The sequence below is a fragment of the Nicotiana tomentosiformis genome, chromosome 8 (assembly GCF_000390325.3).
Source record: "Nicotiana tomentosiformis chromosome 8, ASM39032v3, whole genome shotgun sequence".
NCBI classification, from domain to species: Eukaryota; Viridiplantae; Streptophyta; class Magnoliopsida; order Solanales; family Solanaceae; genus Nicotiana; species Nicotiana tomentosiformis.
Window position 1 is genome coordinate 49,008,638 of NC_090819.1, and position 24,083 is coordinate 49,032,720.

Genomic DNA, 24,083 nt, shown 5'->3' on the forward strand with positions numbered 1-24,083 from the left:
CAGAGAACGACTCAGGAAGCTATTCCGGTTCTATCCCAAATTCCATAGCAACGCAAGGGGTAACATAAGACAAGCTGGAACCGGGATCAATAATAGCATATACATATTGAGTTTGGAAAGTCAATATACCTGTGACTATATCTGGAGAACCCTCTACACTCTGGAAACCACTAATAGCATAGAAACGGCTAGGTCCTCCTAAACTCTATGCACCACCCCTAGCTGCACCACACCCTACTGGTGCCGGAGGGCCTCGAGCTGGAGGGGGTGCTGAAGATGTAGCAGCTGCAGAACTCGCTGGCTGTGTTGTGCCACTGCCCGTACCCTGGCGGGGTGAACGACACTCCCTCTGAATATGACCCCTCAATCTGCACTCGTAACATATAGGTAAGTCCATGTAACAGATCCCTGAGTGCATTTTCCCACACCTGGGGCATGGGGGCCTCCGCTGCTGCGGGAATCTCCCTCCTGATTGGCCCTGATGGTCGGGTCCCATGCTGCCCTGATTGGGCCTAAAGCGACTAACCTGCTGCTGACAGTGCCCCACTGGCAGTGCACTGGCCGAAGACTGAGCATAATACTAGGATGGCCTTGATGACCCTCCCTTGAAAGCTGATCTTCCCCCATCAAATGACTCCCCAATGTTTCCCGCGGATCGGGCCTTGCTGGTACTCTTTCGCTCCCTTCTGTTCTTCAACTTGCAGTCCTCTGTAGCTTGAGAAAATGCTACCTTTTTCCCATAGTTCATATCTGAATTCAAGGTAGTTGTAGCGGCCTCATTGATAACCAAGGTGCTAAGGCCCTGCACAAACCGGCGCGCTCTAGCCTCCATAGTAGGCAACATGTGAATAGCATATTTTGACAGGTGCGCGAACTCCTTGTGATACCTCCACACACTCCTACTCCCTTGCTTAAGATTCTCAAACTCTGCGTCATGGGTTGCCCTAGTCTCGGCAGGTAGGAAATGGTCTATAAAGGCATCAGCAAACTCACTCCATCTCGCTGGAGGGCTCCTCTCCTCCCGAGAGTCCACCCACAGCTCAAACCAAGAATAGTCCACCCCTTTCAGGCGGTAGGCGGTAGGCGGCCAACTCCACTCCCTCCGTCTCAGTAGCGCACATAACCCAAAGAGTCTTATGCATCTCATCAATGAAGTCCTGTGGGTCCTCCTCAGGATTAGCACCCGTTAACACCGGAGGATCCAACTGCAAAACCATGTTCACCCTAGAACTAGTAGAATCCCCTTATGGGCTAGAAGATGTGGGTGCAACATTCAACCTTTGGGCCTGAGAAGACACTATTTGAGTCAGCATCTGAATAGCTCCCCTAAGATCCCCATCAGAAATACCAGAGCCGAAAGCTGGGGCTTAGAGATGGAATCGGACTATCAGGTAGAGGAACCGTTGCACACTCAGTAGGTGTAGGAACTGGTGTGGCCTGGTCCGGTGTAGTGGAATCAGGTAGTGTAGTAGTCGAAGGATTATCCTCACCCCTCGGGTGTTCACCCGCATCATAAAATAAAGGGTCAACTTCTACTCCTAAGGCAGCGTTGGCTCATTGGCCAACTCTTGCTCTCTTCTTAGGTGCCATATACTGAAAGTTAAAGGAATGCACGAGTTAGAGGAGGAACAGTTGCACATTTAGTTTCATCGCACGATCCAGAATATCAAAGAAGGGTATTGTTCCTAAATGTCCAAGTAGCCTCCAACTTATAGATGTGGTCAAAAACACACCGATAAGAAGGACTCTACCTGACATAGCTCCGAGACATCCTAGGACACTTTAAAACCTTAGGCTCTGATACCAAGTTTTTCATGCCCCAACCTCAAAAAGTGTGACCGGCGCTCAACCGAGTGAACCTGGCCGAGCAAGCCCGTTAGATACTTTCTACCCAACTCACCCATGATAAGAGAAGGCATGCTTTTATTAGCTAAACAATAGAAGGACCGTATATATAGACATTACTAAACCATTTCATTTTTCTAGTTCCCTGTTAAGTTTCAAATACATACATTTTTTGATTTAGTGGAACAAAAATCAAAAATAGAACATAATCTGTTTGACCTTTCTAGCACCCATATACAACCCACATAGTGTCTACGGAGCCTCTAAAGATACAAAAGAAAGTAAAGATGGTGCCGACAACAAGGCTCCGGCTAAACCTAAAAAAGTGACCACAAAATAAACAAAAGGTACAGTACATGACCCCGGAATGAAATGGGGCTCACCGAGTCCGCTAAGAAGAGGATACAACACTATATGTGATCAATATTGTCTGCTATTAAACCACCTGCATCCATTTAAAGATGCAGTGCCCCCGACAAAAGGGATGTTAGTACTGTCGAATAGTACTAGTATGTATAACTAAACACTATCTCAATAGAATGAACAACAATATAGGGGGAGACAGTAAAGAATGCAACATGAGCTTTAAACAACATTACAACATCAAGTTAAGGATCACATAGATTTTTTTAAAGTCAATTCACGCATTATTAGGTAGGATGGTTTTTAGTACCAATATGCCACAATCCACAATACCACCGTGTTCTTACATGGAGTCCGATCTCGGCCCAATCGTCTAGGCCATCTCATTTGAGACATCAATCATTTTCACATCCTCATCAACAATACCACCGTGTTCTTACACGGAGTCTGATCTCGGCCCGATCGGCTAGGCCATCTCATTTGAGGCATCAACCATATTCACAATTTCATACACAATACCACTGTGTTCTTACACGGAGCCCGATCTCGGCCCGATCGACTAGGCCATCTCATTTGAGACATCTAACATATTCACAATTACATACACAATACCACCGTGTTCTTACACGGAGTCCAATCTCGGCCCGATCGGCTAGGCCATCGTATTTGAGAAATCACCCCTTTTCAATTAATCATCTCAATTCATATTTCTTTCCCCTATTTCAAATACAATGGAACTAGTGGCCCCAATTATAAAGTTATTCTTTGCGCTTGGCCATATTTCATGATTCAAGTTCTTTTCCACATTCCAACATTATTGCTATCATCAATAACAACACGGTTTTTCATTCAAGGCTTATGATTTCACATGTGAGCAATTTAGAATCTAAGGCACATAGAGGCTTTTCACACAATTTGACATAGCAGTCTTTAATCGAATTTGACTTGAAGTCTAGGCATTTTTAGCACATATTCTAAGTTTTGAACATTTTCTCAGATGAAGAGATAACATGATGAAAGCATGGGAATACATATTACACATATATTTTCAAAGCAAGCACATTCGAGATAGAAATTTCTAGGACATTCAATTTGGGACTTACGTCGATTGCATGAATACCCGTGGGATTCAACTCTAAGAGGAGGGGGGTTTAGCCAACATACCTCAATTGAGCCTCCTAAAACTCTAATATATTCCGGAATATTAGCAAATTCAATTTATTTTAGTAATATAGCAAAATTGAACCTAAAATTAGGAAAACATGATCATAATTCTAGCTCACTTGAGCATTCTATTAAACACTATGTGTGTATTAAGGTTTCATGACCCTTTTTATGAAAGACTCCACCAACCCACACCATATTCTTTTCTATCTTTAACTCACAACCTCCCCACATACCTTAGAAACACATGCATGCAAGGTAAGCACTCCCATCCTCAGGAATTAACTTACTAATGGCCCATTCTAGTTACATTTTGAAATTAAGAGTTTGGATGATAGAATATTACCTCTTCTGAAGAAGACCTAGGTGCCTCTTTTGATAATCTTCAAGGTTTAAAGTGAGAATTGAAGAGCAATTTGATGAAGATCACTTTCTCCCTCTAGGACCCTCTCTATCACTCTAAAAATATCAGAAAATATGCTCAAAATGGTCGAAGGTAGGTTTTTTAACGGAATAGGGTCGGGTTCAAAAACCTCATAAATGAAGTTCTGGAATAGGTTCTACGGTCGCATATGCGACTGCATAATGGTTATGCGGTTCACGAAATGGCCGCAAAATTAGGGTGCCAAAATTGGAAAAGAACTGACCGAGTATGTGGCCCACAGACCTGTTCTGCGGCCGCATAATGCACCATAGAACGGTTCTACGATCGCATAGTGCACCGCAGAACCTCCCTCCGAAATATTCCAAGGCGGGATATGCGACAAGAGTGCGGCCCATAAAACGGTTATGCGGTCGCATATTGGCAGCAAAATTGACATAAAAAATGCCCCAGAAAACTAGCCCGCTATACGACGAGTCTGTGGTCCGCAGAGTGGTCCTACGGCTACAGAATGGCCGCAGAAATGCATACTTCAGCCCAACAATTTCCTCCAACTCCCCAGCGCACTGTTTAATGCAAAACGTCCGAACCGCATCTAGCAAGCTTGCCGCGAAGAATTTTTACTATTATTAACCTCTACGCCTATTTTGGCATCACGGAATACGGTTTTTTAGGAAATATTGTACGGGGCCTTATATCCTCCCCCACTTAAGATCATTCGTCCTCGAATGAGGATCAGGGTCTACTATTAGCACCTTATGCAACTCCATTTTCATACCCTACACCAGCAACCCCAAATTTAATTAACTCCCTAAATTTCCAAAAATTTCACCAGAGTTTCCTTTGTAATTAGGCCTATCCACCTATAAGAGAGCCCCAGAATTACATCCTAAAAACATGTACACAATCCAACGATGTAACATAACTCATAATAATACCAACTGTGGCCTCATGTAAACAACATATAATCAAAAGGAACACTTTTACATTAACTGAACAATTTGCACTCACTTTTGTCTGCTCTCGTCTAGTGCCTACAAGAAATGAAACCGACATAAGTATCGAGAAGGCAATCCTCATTGCATGCATCATGTCGGGTATAAAAATTGATGTGGGAGAGATTATATTCCGTGAGATTGGGATCCGGGCAAACCAAAAAGTAACATCGCTCTCCTTCACATGCTTGATCCATGCTTTGTGTAAAGATGGGAAAGTTCCTCCTATCCCCAAACATGATAGCATCGAAAAAGCTGTTAAAGATATTGACATCACCCAGATCAATGATGCTATAGAAAAAGTGATAGAAAATCCACTGGAGCCTTCACTCACTCCTCCTCCAGCCTCAGCAGCACCTGCTGCTTCATCACTGCCTGACGCTCTTTTCGCACCAGCCACATCCACATCCACTCTCAGACCAGCCACTTCGCAACCACCTGCCTCATTTCCTGCACTCTCGAAGCTTGGTCTACTGGCACAACATACCAATGCCAAAATAGACAGATTGACGAAAGAAGTTATAGCTCTCATCCGGCAAACACGGGGCACTATCCAAACATCAGTGAGTGTTCTTCAAAAACAACATCAATCTTATGAACATCGACTCAAGCACTTTGAAGTGTGCCTTGAGAGGGTCGAGCGAGGTGAAGCTTGAGACATGCCTCAACTCAAAAATGATGTCGCTGAGCTGAAGTCAGAGTTGCACAAGGTGCAGAACCTTGAGTTTAATTTGACCTCCTTTCATCCAGAGGAAGGGGAGCAAGGCACTGGTACCTCCCACATTCCGAGCCTTGACCTTGATTTCACAAACCTAATGTCAGCTCCGGTGGCCCATGGTACTGAGGCTTCACAAGCTTCGGACTCTGTTGTGCACATTGACACTCATTCAGAAGAGGAATCCAGAGGGTCTAAGAGGGAAATTGATCAGGGGGAAACTGATGAGGAGGAAACTGATGAGGAGGGATTTCTTGAGGAGCATGATGATCAACAGGACAACAGAGGCAAACAGAGGTTCCACCTGTTGCTTCCACAGTGTCTGCCTCCAACCCCACAGCTGCCTCCGATGTTCCAGCCCCTCCAAGGGCCCAGTGCATCCTAGGAAGTCCCTAAACTTTGCTCTTACTTTCTCAATGTATTGGGGACAATGCATGCTTAATAGTATAGATTTCTATATAACAATGAAGTAGAACCCTTGGTAGCACAAAATGTTTTGACTTGTTTGGTGTTTTTGTTGTAGCTTCAAGCATGTAACAAGTTTTGTTGAATAACTTGCACCCTTCTAATTTTTTAAATAAACGGTTAGTCATTCTTGTGAAATCGAGGCTCACCCTTTGACTTTGTGCTTACTAAGAATCTCAAATATCATGTGATGAAGCTTTGAGTTGCCTTGTATTCACTTGAGGGCGGAAATTATGCCGAGTCGAACAGTTCATGCTTTGTGAGTTAGTGAGGATTTGTATAAATAATGCATGTGCTTAACTTGTGATGTCCAGAACTTGCCCGGTTGGTTTCTTAATGCAATTCTCAGGTTGATGATTGGGTGTTGAAATGATCTTAGGCTCTCTTTGTGATTGCTAACAAATTGCTTACCAAATTAACCTCCCCGGTACATCGATTATCCTAGTTAACCCCGTTGAGCCTTCAACCTTTTACTTGGCCACTAAATTACAAACCTTTACCCCTTTGGGAAATAATTCCCTCTGTTGAAACAATCCTTCCTTGAACGATTAATAATGAGGCTAACAGCATAAATTGGGGGTGTCAGTGTTAATTGGAAATTGGTAAGGTTGCTCTGTGCGTGTAGAAGAAAAAAAATCAAAGTTTTGTATATGAAGATATTCAAGCTCCAAAGGAAAAACAAAAGAAAAATATTTGTATATATAAAAAAAAATTGTGGAGTCTTGTGAAAACTGAAGAAATATGTTGAGGTGGTTCTATGTCGGTAACTTGAGGTCAATAAGTGCTATGTGGTAAAGAAACAAAGTATATGTAGAATTCAAGGAGGGTACAGTCACTACATTCCCAAATATTCGTCCAACCCGTCCCGAAGCTTACACTACAACCTGTGAAAAGTCCTTTGTGATTTACAACCAATTATTCCTGAGATAGCAGTGAGTTAAAATAAGGGCAAGCATATGGACTGATACTTGTAGCATTTAGCCTTCTTTCTGAGTGCAAGATTGTTTGATCCCTTGTACATATTTGTTGAGTTGGGGATTTTCTTTGTTGTGAGCACGCATGAATTGCAAGATTTAGCAGAAGTTAGGTTCTTGAAGTAGGATACAAATGCATACCTAGCTGTGGATAGCACTCTGTCATTGCGTTTGAGGCCCGAAGTTTAAAAATTGATTATTAGAGTTGCTAAATGATCGTTGTCTTCCACGAAGGGTGAATAAAAGAAGTTACATGCTTGTTAGCTAACAGTCAGCATAATCTACAGTAACTGCTGTTTTGTGATCTGTCGGAAATAGATTAGTATATGATAGGATGAATTTGTTTTAGTTGCTTGAGGACAAGCAAGAGTCTAAGTTAGGGGTGTTGATGTGCCGTAGAATTGCGGCTCTTTTGATACTAATTGCATAGACTTTCGCTCGTCTTATAAAGCATTTTAAGTTATTTCTTATGTAGTTTTGGTGTTTTGCAGCATACCAGACATGAAGAACCAAGAACACAGAAAAGATGACAAAAACCCATAGAAGGGTAGAAATGTGGCAGGTTTGCGACCGCAAAAGTGATGTGCGGGCCGCATACCAACCACAGAATGAAGCAGTTGTACCCAGGTTTTTAGAGAGGAGTCTGCGATCTATTATGTGGTCGCATAAAGCTTGTGCAGACAGAAAAATGATCGCATAAGTGCAAGGAAGAGTTCTGCGAGAGCAATTTTGCTGCAATATCTGCGATCATGAAATCAACGTGCGGACCGCATAACAGATCTGCGATGAATAATTGGTTAACTGGACACTTAATTATGCGATGGTATTGTAATTATGCGGGCTGCGAAGTGATTCTGTGACCCATTCTGCGATCGCAGATGTGATCTGCAGGGGTATTTTTGCCATATCCTGACCCCAACTTTTAGCCCATTATAAAGAGAATAACTAGGGTTTTTGTGGGACATCTTATTAGAAAAAGAGGTTACATTTAGAGCATTGAATACACCATTGTTTTGGAAGCATTTGAAGAGAGAATCTTGTCTCTTTGTAAGCTTTATGACTTTATTTATTTCTTTGTTCTTGGATTCTTGTATGAATAGCTAGTTTTAAATACTAAGGTTGTGGGCCCTAAATGGCTGTAATGTTAATGGATGTTTACCTTTGAATATATATATAATGGTTGGTTGGTATTTATTCATTTATCATGCTTCATTTAATGTTGGTGGTTGTAAACACTGACTAATGCCATTTCATTATATCTTTACTTGGAAAAGTGGGTTAGGGTTTGGTAGAATTGAATAGCAAAAACTCAAGGCTTTAAACCTTGTTTAATAGAATCGCTTAGGGATAAGTGGGTTCTATTTGGCATAAATTGGTTGTTCTTAATTGTAACTCTTTTATATTTGGGAAAATCATAAAGAGAAAATACTACTTAACTATTGGAAAATATTGGGTAGTCATTTAGAAACCATTTGCATATCAAAGGACCTTCCATTAGGAATATATCATATTAACACCGATAGCATTACATTCCATTGATGGGGACACAACCTTGGTTTCCTTAATCAACTTGATTACAATACCATAACAAAATAGTTTTCTCGATAACTCATAATTACAACGCTCTCTTTTAAGCTACCGGAGTAGGATTACGACTTAAGTCAAGTTTCACACTATTCAAGTAACCTTTTTGCACCTATTCTCTGTGGGATTCGACCCCAACCTATTTGGGTTATTACATTTGACATCGGCCACCTTACACCCTTCATTTAGGTGTAATTTGAGCGTATTAATGGGATCGGGTCATTCGCCTCGGCAGGATATTATAACACACACTTATGGGATCGGGCCATTCGCCTCGGTAGTATCATGTATCACATTCTTATGGGATCAGGCCATTCGCCTCGGTAGAATTATGTATCACGCTCTTATGGGATCAGGATGTTCGCCTCGGCAGTTCTATGAAACTCTCTTATGGGATCGGGCCGCTCTCCTTGGAAGAATCGTGTGAAATGCTTGATAAGGAGTCTGTGTACTCATGAGTTTCCTAACTTAAGATGTGACATTGATTTGGTATTGACCATTACGTATTCCATTTGAGGAGGTATCCGATAATTGAGGACTTTTGTGTTCATTGTCCAGCTGTAGACTGTATTAGTTGCATATATCAATACTCGTTGTTACTTACTATAAGCATTGTTACATTTATTTCTTTGCATGACTTCATATAAGCATTTCCTTCTGAAAAACTTCTATGTGGTTAGAGTGGATTGTCCGAAGCCCTTCCTGATAATGTTGTTTTGGTTCTTGTACATTCCTTGCTGGTGGCGTTTCTTTTAAGTCTGAGGTGTTCCTAGATAGTATCTTTAGATTGGAAAATATGATTCATTCTGAGTTTAATCTTAATGTCTCCTGAAATTGATCTTGTATTACACTTATATACATGTGTATCTATTTTATTTTACCGAGCCTCGTTATAGTCGTTCGGGTATGACACCTATTGTGCAACCACTAATCAGTTGGGTATGATGAAACATGATGTGTGATGTGAGGCTATCGAGTCATCTTAAGGCCAACTACGCCGAATCCTAGTGAGGCTAGGTACAGTTAAGGTCTCCTGAGGTCGGGTATGCACGAGTCCTCTATGAGGCCGGGTATGGAGTGATGTGATATAAGATTTTATCGAGCCCTTGTGTAGTCGGGTATGACCGAGTCCGTTTGAGATGAGGTATGCTGAGTTCTATTGAGAGAGGGTATAACTGAGGTCTCTTGAGGCTGGGTACTAAAATATATGATATGATATGCCCCAAAGAGCAGCAGAATAGTACTATAATATGTATATAATGCACATCCCCAAGGAGTGGCCTCAATATTACAAAACTTTCATACATTTGAGATTCATGGTTGGACACTGTGCACCCCGGGATGCTTGTCTTCGGTATTCAGGTTAAAGTTGTGTGCACATACTTCTTATGTTATGCCTTCAATATACATGTATATTATCATCTTTACATACTCAGTACATCTTCCATATTGGCGCCCTTTATTTTGTGCGTTGTGGTCATGCCCATAGGTACGAATAGGTCCGTTGACGTCCCTCCCTCATAGGGTGCTGATTTCAGTAGTTGGTTGTCTCACTCCACTTCTCCTAAGTAGCTGTTTTAGATGTCGATAGGTACTAAGTGTATGTTCTAGTCATTTTGGGTACGTAGGGGTCTTGTCCCGGCCAAGTTGTGTCTAAAAATATTTTTGGCACTCTTAGAGTCTTGTAGACTGGTGTTCAGATATATGTAAGGGTTGGTTATGACCTTCTTGGCAACGGTTATGAATAAGTATAAAATGTCAATGTCTCTTTCATAATTAGTTGTGCATATTTTAATTTTGGTATTACACTTGGAGGCCTTATTGGCCCAGATTCCATGTGAAGAGGTCTAAGTATAGAGATGGTTGTTCGAATGAGCCTTGGGGCATCGTGTGCCGGTCGCACCTCCCAAGGTTGGGGTGTGACAGTTACTTGGATTACCTATAAGTTTTGGTTAGGTGCCATCATGCCTTTGTTGATTTTGGGTCGTGACAAGTTGGTATTAGAGCTATGGGTTCATAAATTCGATGAGTTACGAGAAAGTTTAGTAGAGTCTTTCAAATCGGTATGATGACGTCCATACATATCTTCGAGAGGCTACAGGACATCAATGAAACTTCCCATATTCATTTCCTTGTCATGCGACATTGTTTCAACTTGAAGCTTATACCTTAGATTTCCTTCCATTCACTCATATGTGATGTTGCGCACTCAGTATAAGCTATGTACCGATGGGTTGTGGTGTTGTGCATAGACTACGAACGTCTATGGATGCTTGATTATAATTGCATTATGTCGTCTAGTCTCGGAAGTGGAAGTGGTGGTAGGTTTTTCAGTTGTTCCTTTGTGGGATGCAGTGGATTCTTGTATTTGGTTGATGAGTGCAGACTTGGGATTGATTGCTTAGTTGTAGTGACCGTGGTAGGGTCATGGGAAGATGTTTATTTGAGGCTAGCCGGTGGGATTTGAGGTTGTGTATTTTGTATGAGGCTTCTATTTAGTGGAATACGTATAGTATCATTTCAGAGCACTTGGGAATGTTGGCTTGACTGTCACATGGGTGAGTATGCACTTGGCTGAGTCTTTGCAATGTTTTACGACTAGAGTCACATGTGTTTATGAAGTATTCAGCTGATTAACAGTGCGAGACCGGTGCAGCTACAAAGGAAGGGTGATATGAGTTACATATGATGTGTTCTATAGCTTCGAGCCAAGTGGGGTAGTCTGCTATCCACGATCGTATTGCATAGTCAGGCGTAATATTAACTCTCGGAGTAGGATGAGCTTGTGGAGTGGCTATGATTTGAGAGAGATTTCATCGCGGATGATTTAGAGCAAGGGATCGGTTGGATGAAGTTCGTACAACACCTTATTAGAATATAGAGGTCTTGGGATGATTTAGGTTTGATACTCATTGCGGATGTAGTGTGCAAGAAAAAATAATTGCTTGGTTGCTAATTTTAGATATCCATGTGCTAGTGGAGCACGGGTTGTTCGGTGCATATTGGGGATTAGAACAAGGTGAATGACTTTCGAGAAGGTTCCAATAGGCTCGGGAATCATATGTGGTAATTAAGGATTTTTGGATTTGTGTTTGGCTAGGACTTGGGGCTTGCATTGGTTGGTGACGAGACTTGCAGAATTCTATATCATTATTGATTATACATTGCGGTAATAGAAAGGTGAAAGAAAAAACTTCAGATTCATTAAAGGATTCTTCAGTGCAGGCATTTTCATGTTGAAGTTCTCTTGCTCATAGTAGTCTATGTGACTTGGTTGATTTAAACGGATTTAGTTCTAATGATTTGGTTATGTGCAAATGGATTCCGAAGAGTTTGCGATGGTTTGGTCATGACTTGCAGATAGCGTACTCTGCATGCATGAGGAAGTTTTGTTGTGTGTTGTGAGTTTCTTCTCTATGGGGGTCACATGGAAGGTTTTTGGTTGATAGGGTGTCTATCCTACTTGTGATTCCAAAGTGATAATGGGGTTCTTAGGTTTTCATATGATGGCATGATAGATGCGGTGTGACGTGTGGGATTAAGAATTGCATGTATAAGTTTGTGTTCCAGTTTTGAAGGGAAGGTAATTAGTTATAGATAGCATAGACGGTTTCAGATGCTTAGAAGAATGGTAGCACTATCTGGTATCACCTAAGAAGGGTGCACATTTCAGATGGCGCATTGTGCCTTGACTTGAGGATACTTGACTAGTCTTACGCTAACCGCCACATTGTTGACTATTGACTTTCGGATTTTGCTACGGGGCGCGGGAGATTTTTTTGGGGGGGGGGGGGTATTTCTTGCGAGATGATTATGCCTTAAAGATGTGTCTGTTATTTGAGTTGTGAAGTTGGGATCAGATATGGTACTTAGAGGAAGATTGTTCCTCGGTTGCAGACGGTGAAGGTATGTTAAGAAGTTAAAAACTGATCGTATGTTTTATGGATAGGTTATTGTGGACTTTTTGGAGGTTATCTACCTACTTTGGGAGGATCAAATTTGATTTGGAGGCCATTGGCAGGCCTAATGAGGATGTGTATTCTACATTGGGTCAGATTTGTTTACTTAGCACGGCTATTGTTAAGGGATGTGTCATTTGGTTATAGTTGATCTTGTTTGTGTCTAATATGGTCCATGCGTTACTCTTCTATGCTACGATGGGTTGTGAGATCGTTGACTATTTACATACATGATACAGTTCTGCTTGGGCCTTATGGTGGAATTCGAGCGAGATAGCTTTTTGAGTATTGAATGGTTGATTGCGCCCTGGTTATGGTCTTATTGTTTGTGGTATATTGTGCTATCAGTTTATTCATGGTAATGGTCATGCGCTTCATGTTTCTGTTGTTGATATGCATATGATTTTTGATTGTGAGCATCATGGCTCGACGTATTGCAGGTGGATCGGTGTTTGGATTGAGTCACGCATTGCAGGAGAGTTATGTTGGGATATGACCCTTTGTGCTTATTTCGTGCATTTTGTTTCTCCTTTATGTGATGAGTTCATATCATTGGGCTTTGTGGTGGTATCTGTTAAGCTTGCAGGACGGTTCTCTCATTTGATTCTTTTTCCATCATTGGGTACATTCGAGTTGTTACTTGTTTGGTGCACAAATTGCACTGTAAGTAGCTCAAGGTAGTGCTGGTGTTGCATGTCAGTCGAGCAGCTTGTACTAGATGATATGAGGTTATGGGACCTGGAATGAGTGCTATCGAATTTGATTAAGGTATGTTTGGAAGAACGACGCCCCTATTCAGCTTAGAATTTGGCAATGTTTCTTGTCAGGCGAGAGAGCTCCACGACTTGTTGATCTGATGAGTGGTTATGAGTTTCTACGTGTTTCCTTCATCATTGGCAGTGTACGAAGGTTTAGAACAAGGTTTTATTTGATATGAGGTTAGTTACCGGTACCTAGTTTGTTATTGAGTAGCTAATTTGGTAAGAAGTTATTGCTTTGATTATCTACGTTATATGGTGTCATGTAATTATATCTTGAGTTATGGTTATGGCTTGATACAACTTGTTAGACTTATACAATGTATAGATGCGAGAATTGGGTCTCATGATGAATTCCGGATGTTGGAGATTGAGTTCTAAGGTTTATGGACTAAGATTGGAGGGGGAATCATCAATTAGGATATGTTGTCGGGATTATATGGATTGAGGTGACGTAAGATAACCCATGGGTAGGTGTATGGTGAGTTTATATAGTGGTTTGATGGCTTTGGAATGACTTTTGGCACGTTCGAGGATGAACATATGTTTAAGTGGGGGAGAAGGCAAGGACCCAACCAGTCGTTTTAAGCATTTGCATTCAATATGGTGGTTTGACGTCATGAGTATGTTCATATGGTATATTATGACTTGCATGTATTGTCAGTTTTGATTTTCGAGTATTTCGGGATTGATTTGGATGAATGATTCTCAACTAGAAAGCTTTAAGTTGGAAGAGTTAACCAAGTTTGACCTTTGTATATTTGACCACAGATCGCGAATTTGATGGCTCTATAAGGTGCGGATGGTGATTTTGGACTTGGGCGTATGCCCGGATTGACATTTCGATATTTCTGGAAGGGTTTGGCTCTATTTGGCAAAATTTTGCAATTTGAAGGTTTAGAAAGTTCATAGGATTGACAGGGAGTTGACTTCAATGTTATCGGGTTTGGATTGTTGTTCCGAGGAATTGGACTAGATCTATTATATTTTTTGGAACTTGTGTGAAAACTTTTAGGTGATTCAGAGTTGTTTAGACGTGTTCGGCGTATGTTTGGAATTTTGAAACTTGAATTAGTTCATTACGCTCGAATTGAGAAGCGATTTGTGGTTTTGATGTTGTTCGGTGGGATTTGAGGCCTCGAGTAGGTCTGTGATATTTTTTGGGACTTGTTGGTATGCTTGTACAGAGTCTCGAGGGGCTCGGGTGAGTTTTGGGGTGGTTATGGATCATTTCAAATGGGTTTTTTGTTGCTGGTTTGTTAGTGTCCGGTAAGGTGTCGTGATAGAGAGCAAGTAATCGTGTTCGGGAAGAGGTAGGTGAGCTGGAGGTTGTTTGATGGGCTTGGTACTTTACTCTTTGCGTTCGCGACTGGGAATACGTGTTCGCGTTGTAGAGCTCGGAGCTGGTGGAGGTGCCTTGGTGATCGCAGAGGGTTAGCTAATTTGTGCATCGCGTTTGCAGTACTTGTGACACGAATGCGGAGGTTATTCCTTTAGTATTGGCATTTTGTGTTTCGCGATCGCGAAGCTATTTCCATGATCGCGATGAATTTCTCTGGAATAGATCTATAAGTACTTTTGTTTGGACTTTGAGTTATTTTTATCACCCTTTTTGAGTTTGGGAGCTCGGATTTGGACGATTTTGGATTGGATTTTCACGTCTTGGTTTTAGGATAAGTATTTTTGACTCGGATTTGATTATTTTACATGATTCTATCTTGGATTTTGGCATTGGGTGATGATCTAAAAGATAAATTAGGGGTTTTTGTCAAAAAACTTTTCTAAAATGAATATTTGAGATTTGAACATAGATTCAGAGTCGAATTTGAGTTAAGTTATATTCAAATGTTTTGTCGAATTCGTCAGTTTTGTCGGGTTCCGAGGTGTGGTCCCGGGTTGACTTATTGGTTGACTTTGAGTATTTGATTAAATATTCGACCTTTATTGTTTGGGTTTGATTCCTTTGGCATTATTTGATATTCTTGAGTTGCGTTTTGCTAGGTTCGAGCCGTTCAGAGGTTGATTCGCGCGAGAAGGCTATTTTAGAGTATTGGTTTGGCTTGTTAGAGGTAAGTTTCTTGCCTAGCTTTGGTTGAGGGAAATTTTCCTACTAATTGATATTGTTTGCTACATGCGGGGGTGATGTATATCTGAGGTGACGAGTGTATATACATGTGTCATTGGTATTCATGATCGAGGTAATTCTAGCTTACTCTATGCTTTATTTGATTGTATGTTCTACTTGATTCTATGTATTGTTCCATTAATTGATAACGTGAGCACAATAAATAAGGCTAGTGAAATATTGAGGTTATTGGTACCATGTTTTGAACACGATGAGAAAATCCTGAGACTTATACTATATTTGCCTCGGAGATAGATACGTGTAGGTTATGAACACACATCCGTACTTGTTCTTGTGATGTACCTTGATTGAGACGAGTGCACTCTGTGATACATATGTGATCTTTTGTTTGACTACATGTACTTGGTTTCTATAATTGATTTAGTCATAGTCATGCCTTATCCGCATTTTTATTTCTATCATGTCCTTGTGTATTTTATTGTCGTGCAATTGTAGTTGGGTGTTTCAGCACGAGGTCTTTGCCGTTCGATTGTGTCTATTGTTATACTGGTGGGGCGAAATAAGAGTGCCATTGTTATGGGGTTGCCCATATGGCAAAATGAGGGTGGCGATATGCGCATATGGCAAAATAAGGGTGGTTTTATTGTTATGTGCACATGCGGTAAAATAATGGTGGCATTGTGGGGATGTTATATGATGGCCTGGGGTTGATTTTATTGATTATCTTTGTGTGGTGGTACGAGAGTGACATTCTTGTATGTGGTTGTGACTTCTTATGTATGTCATGCATTTTTACGTGGTTTGTTGCGTTGTTTCTCACATGCTAATTTATGCCTCTATTTTTATTTTTTGATTTGGTTGTCAAATTGATTTACCTACGTGGAGTTGATATCTCATGTTTTATTAAGTTATTGGTAGCGTGCCAGATTGACATAATAAGAAAGTTTCCTTGAGCATTGATATAGTTGATTCTTGAGTGATTCTCTTGAACATATTATTTGGAATTTGATATGGAATCGGATCATGTTGGGCACATGTTACAGTCATGTATGAGTATTGAGCACATAAATTACATGGTGCACACCTCTTTGTAAGAGGGGGATGGTGCAAGTAGTATTTGTTGAACATGTCTAATTGGTAGAGTTTGTTTAGTATCTTATCCTAGTTGTGTACTTTTATTGTCGATATTCTTTATTATGTGACTGTCTCTCTGGAATATTTTCTCTGTATTATACATGTTATCGAGTTGTACGTGTTCTACAAAGTGAGTATCGTTTGACTTAAAAACCTCATCACTACTTCTCTCAGGTTAGTTAAGACACTTACTGAATACATGGGGTCGGTTATACTCATATTACACTTTTGCACCTTGCGTGCAGATTCTTAGAGATGACATGCTGTGGATGACGGGAGCTGACACTAAAGATGTACCTGCTTCCCGGATATAGCTACCACTTGTTCTTGGTAGTTTTAGATTTGTAATTTGTTCATGTATATTCCAGACGGACATTGTATTTATTTTCATACCAGCTTTGTAAATCTATGTCTTTGTGGCTCATGACCTGTACTACCAATCCTTGGGTTATTGTATGAAAATTCAGTTATTTGACTTATTTATTTCTTATTAATTTCATTAGAATTGTGTTGACTGTTACTTGGCTTTCCTGGGGGTTGGGTTAGGTGCCATCACGACTAGGTGTATTTTGGGTCATGACACTCAAGCCATTCAAACTCAAACCTTCTCGCATGATATAACAGACATGTTTATCCTCAATTCAATATCTTTCTATGACCTTACAATGGTTACAACCTCTATGTGATCAATTAATCCTTCCGAGTCTACCCCCACCTACAAGATATAAACAACTGAAAGGTCCATCAATACATCATTACCTTAAGATTGTACTCCACATTGAGATAATAATCAAGGGTCCATATTCCCTTTGAAAATCCTTCTCATCACATCTAAACCCTCTAAGTGTAGTCCTTAGACATATAACACGTATTACAAAGTTGCCTCATTAACCCTACCACTTCACTTTGGAAACATCTTCTATATTTTGTTTCGAGGCTATAGAAGCACCCACTCAATTACAAAGCAACCAACGGCGAAGACACAACTATTTTACCACTCACTGTTCCATTACTCCCACTTCTAAGGATACTACTAGATAGAAGATTCCAAATTCACATGCTTACATACCTGAATCCACCGAGCTAATGTCACGCCCCGACCTCGGGGAGCGTGACCGACGCTCAACCGAGATAACCCGGCCAAGCAAGCATGTACAATGCCTTCTACCCAAACTCATCCATTAATAAAGAGAAGATATATTTTCATTAATTAGACAATGAGAAGGTTACGTGAACAATCCAAATTTCATTACCGTTAGAACTTCATTCAAGATTTTCCCAAAATATTACATTACACATTCATAGTTTAGAAGTGGAAACATATAATACAAATACAACATTTCTAATTTGACTTCCCAAAATAAAGGTACCACCCACGCTATGTCTACGGAGACTCAGATAGATACAACAAAGTAGCATGATGGTGCTGGCCACAAGGCTCCGTCTATACCTCAAAACAATATACATAGAGTACAAGAGATACAAGATCCCGAAATGAAATGGGGCTCACCAAGTCAACCGAGGAGAGGGTGCACTGCTATCACTGATCAATACCACCTGTTGTGGAACCACCTGCATCCATTAAAAATGCCGCGCCCCTGCTAAAGGGGACGTTAGTACTGTCATGGGCGGCTTTCCCGCCATGCCCCATGACCCCTTAGACGCGCCCCTTGGTGTTTTAGCAAGCCTCCCAATGCCCAACACCACGGTCGGCCCCGTGGTCTTGGTAGCTCTAAGTGACAAGCGCGCATGTGCCTCTGTCGCCCCACCGATAGCCATCGCTAGTGCCCAGCCACAGGCAGATGCCAAAAGCGACGCGCGCACAGACAATGCCGCGCACACAAACCCAGATGCTAAAGACAAAGTTGCTGCCAACGGACTTGTTTCTACCTTGTAGAAGACTAAGACCTTTTCATTGTAAATATAGAGTAGTTTTATTGCATTTTCTTTCAATGTGCTTCTACAACTTATTTAGGTCAAGTTATGTAACTTTGGTTTATTGTTTTTCAGCATTATTAAAGGGGATCAAGAAATTAAACTTTCTAGAAGCAAGCAATTCTCTGTACTGGTGTCTCCCCTCTCCCCCCCCCCCCCCCGCGACACCGTGTTGCTTTTCTGTAATAGCTTTCATCAATTCAATCAAGCTCTCTATCATTCTCAATTCTCTTTTCTGTTCTTTCAATTGCTCTTGCCATTGGTTTTCCCGTACGGCAGTGACAATCTAGTCTAGCATACGGAGGGGACCTTTGTTGGCAGACAGTAATTGCACGGACATCGATTGCTTAGCCTTACGTCGCCCTTCCAAGGAATTTTAGGAAGGCGCCGCATAACAGTTGGCATCAGAGCCTAAGCTCGACATCAGACGAGGAAACGCATTGCCATTACCACCATTTCTGAACACGATGAATCATGGGGACCGCATTGCGGTCCTCGAAGAGACGGTTGACGTATTACGACCCATCGTGGATACGGTACCTTAACTAAGAATCAACATAGTGCAAAGGTTGGACGACCTAGACCGTAGATTGCTCCAAGCCGAAGTTGACATAGAAAACATCAGTTGCGACTCTGAGGGAGACTGGAAAATGGCAGCCATAGAGGCAGCCGAAATTTTTCGCAAATTCGAGGGCCACCAACAGGAGCGTGCCGAGAATTTAACCTACAGGGCCCAAGAGGCAGACATGGTGACTGCCATGCAATAAACTATAGACAACCTGACAAGCTAGCCCAATGTTGTTAATGCTGCGCTTCAAGGCCTGCTTCGAGGAGGCGGAAATCAAATTAGGGTGTTGTGAACCTCGCCCCTGTGACACAAAAACTAAAAATTCCTGAGCCAAAGCCATACAGTGGAGCTCGAAATGCCAAAGAAGTGGAAAACATCATCTTCGACATCGAACAGTACTTCGATGCTGTCGGGGACCTAGAAGAAGCTAAGAAGGTAGCAACTACTGCCATGTACCATCAGGGTGATGCAAAATTCTGGTGGCGGGTGAAGTACAAAGCCATCAAGGCCGGTGAAGATACTCTCGAGACATGGGTAGGATTGAAGGCAGCCATACGCCCACAATTCTTCCCCAAAAATGTTGAGTACAATGCAAAGAGAAAGCTACGGGAGCTCTGCCAGACCAAATTAGTGCCGGACTACGTGCGAGAATTTTGCGCACTCATGCTGAACATACGAGACATAGGGGACAAAGATAAATGCTTCACCTTCATAGAAGGGTTGAAACCTTATGCCCGTATAGAGCTGCAAAGACAAAGGGTAGATACTTTGCCCAAGGCGATCCAAGCAGTGGAGTGCCGAGGGGACTATCAAGTGGAAGCCCGGAAGGATAGGCCTCAACAGCCTGTCCGAGGGGGATACAAAGGGGGCCAGCCTAGCACTGGGGGCCCTAGTAGAAGTGGAGGAGATCGGAGTACATCTAACAACAACGATCGGGGGAGGAAACCCCCTTCGGGATGCCATCGGCCAAATTGGAATAATGAATGTCCCTATGCACAGATGAATGCCCATCAAGCTTTTGATGATGGGATAAATGACGACGCAGATGATGCTGACCAGACCGAACCCGTAGGTGCATTCAATGCCATGGTTGGCTCTATTTCTGAAGCCTTAGCGGGAATCAGTGCTAGTATCCGTAAGAAGAAGGACCCATGCCCAATCACCAAGAAAGGGAAAAAGGAGGTGGATGAGAAGACTCCTCTTAAGCAAGAGAGGACCTTAATGTTCGTCGAGATGAAGGTGAACGGCAAGCCCATTCGGGTGATGATAGACACGGGTGCTACCCATAACTACTTAGCCTCAAATCAGGTGGAGCGCCTTGGTCTAGTTGTAGGAAAGGGCATAGGTCATGTAAAAGCTATCAACTCACCTCCTCAGCCAGTGGGTGGAATAGCCAAAGAAGTACCAGTGAAGCTTGGCCCCTATGAAGGAAAATTCAACCTGCGCGTGGTGTCATAGATGACTTCGAGTTGATAGTAGGGTTGGAATTCCTCAGACAAACCAACACCATGCCTGTACCATATGCCGACATGTTACTAATAATAGGAGCAAACGGGGCCAAGCCCTGCATTATCCCGTGCCTGCGCATAAAGATGGCTGCTAAAAACATCTCGGCCTTGCAGTTGAAGAAGGGGGTCAAAAGACATGAACCTACGTTCTTGGATACTCTCTGTATTGAAGAAATAGAATGCTCCTCGGGTCCCATTCCTGCACCCGTGAAGGAGCTGCTACTGCAATTTGAAGACATCATGCCAGCAAACATGCCAAAGTGACTCCCGCCTAGGCGCACTGTGGACCATGAGATTGAGTTGGTGCCGGGTGCAAAGCCCCCCCCCCCCGGCCGGCGTACAAAATGTCACAACCCAAACTCACCGAGCATTGGAGACAATTGATGGAAATGCTATGGGTCCCCTGTGCTTTTCCAAAAGAAACAAGATGGAAACTTATGACTCTGTGTGGATTATCGTGATGTAAAATAAATTACTGTGAAAAACAAGTACCCTATTCCGCTAATGGTAGACTTGTTCGATAAGCTAGGTAGTGCTACAATGTTCACCAAAATAGACCTGAAGATACGTTATTGGCAAGTTCAAATTGTGGAGGGTGATGAACGCAAGACGACCTGTGTGACCAGATATGGATCGTACGACTTCCTAGTTATGCCATTCGGCTTGACTAACACTCCAGCCACATTTTGCACCCTGATGAACCAAGTCTTCTGAGAGTACATTGACGAATTCATGGTGGTCTACTTGTATGACATTGTGGTATATATCCAAACACTGGAAGAACACGTGGAGCACTTGCAAAAGGTCTTAGGCTGATTGCGGGAGCCCGAATTATATGCAAAGATATCCAAGTGCTCCTTTGCTAAAAAATGGATTGATTCCTCAGACATGTCATCGAGGAAGGGCATATCAAATGGACCAGCAGAAGATTCAAGCTATCACAGATTGGCTGCCGCCCAAGGATATCCACGCCTTGAGGGCGTTCCTTGGCATATGCAACTTCTATCGGCGATTTGTGAAAATTACTCCCTCATCGTAGTGTCACTGACAGAACTTCTCAAGAAGGTCATGCATTGAGATTGGGGACCGAAGCGAGTGGAGGCCTTCAATGCATTGAAAGTGGCTATGTCTAGTAGCCCCGTCTTGGCCCTCCCGGACTTGGCCAATCCATTCGAGGTACAAATGGATGACTCCGAGTATGCCCTTGGTGGAGTCTTTCTACAAGAATGGCATCCCGTAGTGTACGAGAGCCGGAAGCTGAAGAATACAGAGAAAGAATTATTAGTTATCGTTCATTGCTTATACCTTTGAAGGCACTATCTGTTGGGAACCCCGTTCGTGGTCAAGATAGACAATATGGTTGTTACCCATTTCATGACCCAGCCGAAGCTAAATGGTCAACAGGCCATGTGGCAGGAACTCCTAGCGGAATTTCACTTCAACCTGGAGTACCAAAGTGGAAAGACTAATCATGTTGTTGATGCGCTCAATCGGAGAGCTGATCTAGCATTGGTGTGCCTACTCGCCACCTTAAGGGGGAGCGAAGTAGCCACCACCATAAAAGACCAGATACAGGATCTACTCATCAAGGACCCTGCCGCACAGTATTTGGTTCATTTGGTAGGACATGGTAAGACTCGCCAATTCTATACATAAGATGGTTTTCTGAAAGTGAAAGGGAACCGACTTTATATTCCTAAAGGAAGAGATCTACTAAGGACTCTTTAGGCGGAATGCCACGATACTTTTTGGGCCGGTCATCCCGGTGAGGAATGCACCATATCATTACTTTACCGTGCATATTATTGGCCTCAAATGGCCGATGACGTTGCTAAGTATGTGAAGACTTGTCTAGTATGCCAGAATGATATGTCGGACCGCTTGACGCAAGCAGGACTCTTGGAACCACTAGCTGTCCCAAAAAGACCTTGGGAAAGTGTTTCCCTGGATTTCATCACCGAATTGCCCAAGGTCGGAGATCTCACAACTATCTTGGTTGTGGTGGATCAGTTTTCCAAGTATGCTACCTTTATAGCAGCCCCACAATATATATCAGCAGAACATACAACTCGACTCTTCTTCTCTCATGTCGTCAAATATTGGGTCCTGCCTAAAGACATCGTTAGTGATCGCGATTCACGCTTCACTAGCATCTTTTGGACCCCACTTTTTAAGTGACTCGGGTCAAAATTGAGTCACACCTCAAATTTTCATCCGCAATCTGTTGGCCAGACGGAGCATTTCAATGGCATGCTGGAGGAATATCTCTGCCACTTCGTAACCGGATCGCAGAAGAACTGGGTAAAGCTTCTGGATGCTGCTCAACTGTGTTTCAATTCGCAAAAGAGCTCTAGTACTAACAAAAGTGCTTTTGAAATTGTTATCATATAGAAACTGATACTCCCACACACCGTGAATACACTAAACATGTCAGAATCTCCTCGAGCTGGTAGCTTCTCAAAAGAATGGAAGCGAAATTTGGAGATAGTGCGGAGCTGTCTTGTCAAAGCCCAAAAGTGGATGAAGAGGAATGTTGATCAAACTTGTCGCTTTGTTGAATACCAAGTAGGAGAAAAAGTGATGGTCAAAATCCCAAAGCGGTACTTGTTTGCAGGGTCCATGACCCTCGCCTATTGCAAAAATATATTGGACCCTTGTCCATTGAAAGGCGCATTGGGAAAATTGCATACCTGGTGGATACCCCAGCTTGGTGGAAAATACATCCTGTTTTCCATGTTAGTATCCTGAAACCTTTTCGGGAAGATATGAAGGATACTTCATGGAGCCAACTCACAATACCCAGTATTCGAGGCCCCAATTCAACCAGGAAAAAGTGTGCTGAAGCTATTTTTGATGATCGAGTAATTCACACCTCAAGGAAAGATCACCAAGAGTTCTTGGTGAAATGGCAGGGATATGATGCAGTGGAAAATACATGGGAGAGGGGAACAAACCTCAAAATGTAAAAGAGCCTAATTGATAATTATCTTGCAAGTAAGGCGCCGAGGACGTCGCCAAATCCGGTGGGGGAGAATGTCATTGGCGGCTTTCCAGCCATGCCCCATAACTCTTTAGATGCGCGCTGTGGCATCCTACCAAGCCTCCCAACGCCTAGCATCATGATCGGTCCCGTGGTCTCGGCAGCTAAAAGTGACAAGCGCGCATGTGCATCTGTCGCCCCCACCGATAGCCATCGCCAAGGCCCAGCCACAGGCAGATGCCAATAGCGCCGCGCACGCAGACAACGCTGTGCGCGCATACCCTGATGCTAAAGACAAAGTTGCTGCCAACGAACTTGTTTCTACCTTGTAAAATACTAAGTCCTTTTCATTGTAAATATAGAGTAGTTTAACTGTATTTTCTTTCATTGTGTTTCTACTGCTTATTTAGGTCAAGTTATGTAACTTTGGTTTATTCTTTTTAAGCATTATTAAGAGGTATCAAGCAACTAAAATTTCTAGCAAGCAAGCAATTCCATGTACTGGTGTCTCTCCCGTCTGACACCGTGTTGCTTTTCTGTAATAGCTTTCATTAATACAATCAAGCTCTCTTTCATTCTCACTTCTCTTTTCTGTTCTCTCAATTGCTCTTGACATTGGTTTTCTCGTACGACACGGACATCTAGTCTAGCGTACGAAGGGGACCTTT

The 24,083-nt window shown here is 42.4% G+C and overlaps 1 protein-coding gene across 1 annotated transcript; it reads right to left on the reverse strand.

Annotated features, from left to right (window-relative positions):
• Positions 1-205: 205 nt before the first annotated feature.
• LOC138897439 (uncharacterized) lies at positions 206-1,217 on the reverse strand. Its single transcript, XM_070183409.1, has 3 exons — positions 1,047-1,217; positions 600-730; positions 206-368 (listed from the first exon to the last, which is right to left on the reverse strand). The coding sequence occupies exons 1-3, from the start codon at positions 1,215-1,217 to the stop codon at positions 206-208; spliced, it is 465 nt and encodes a 154-aa protein (XP_070039510.1).
• Between the last annotated feature and the right edge of the window lie 22,866 nt (positions 1,218-24,083).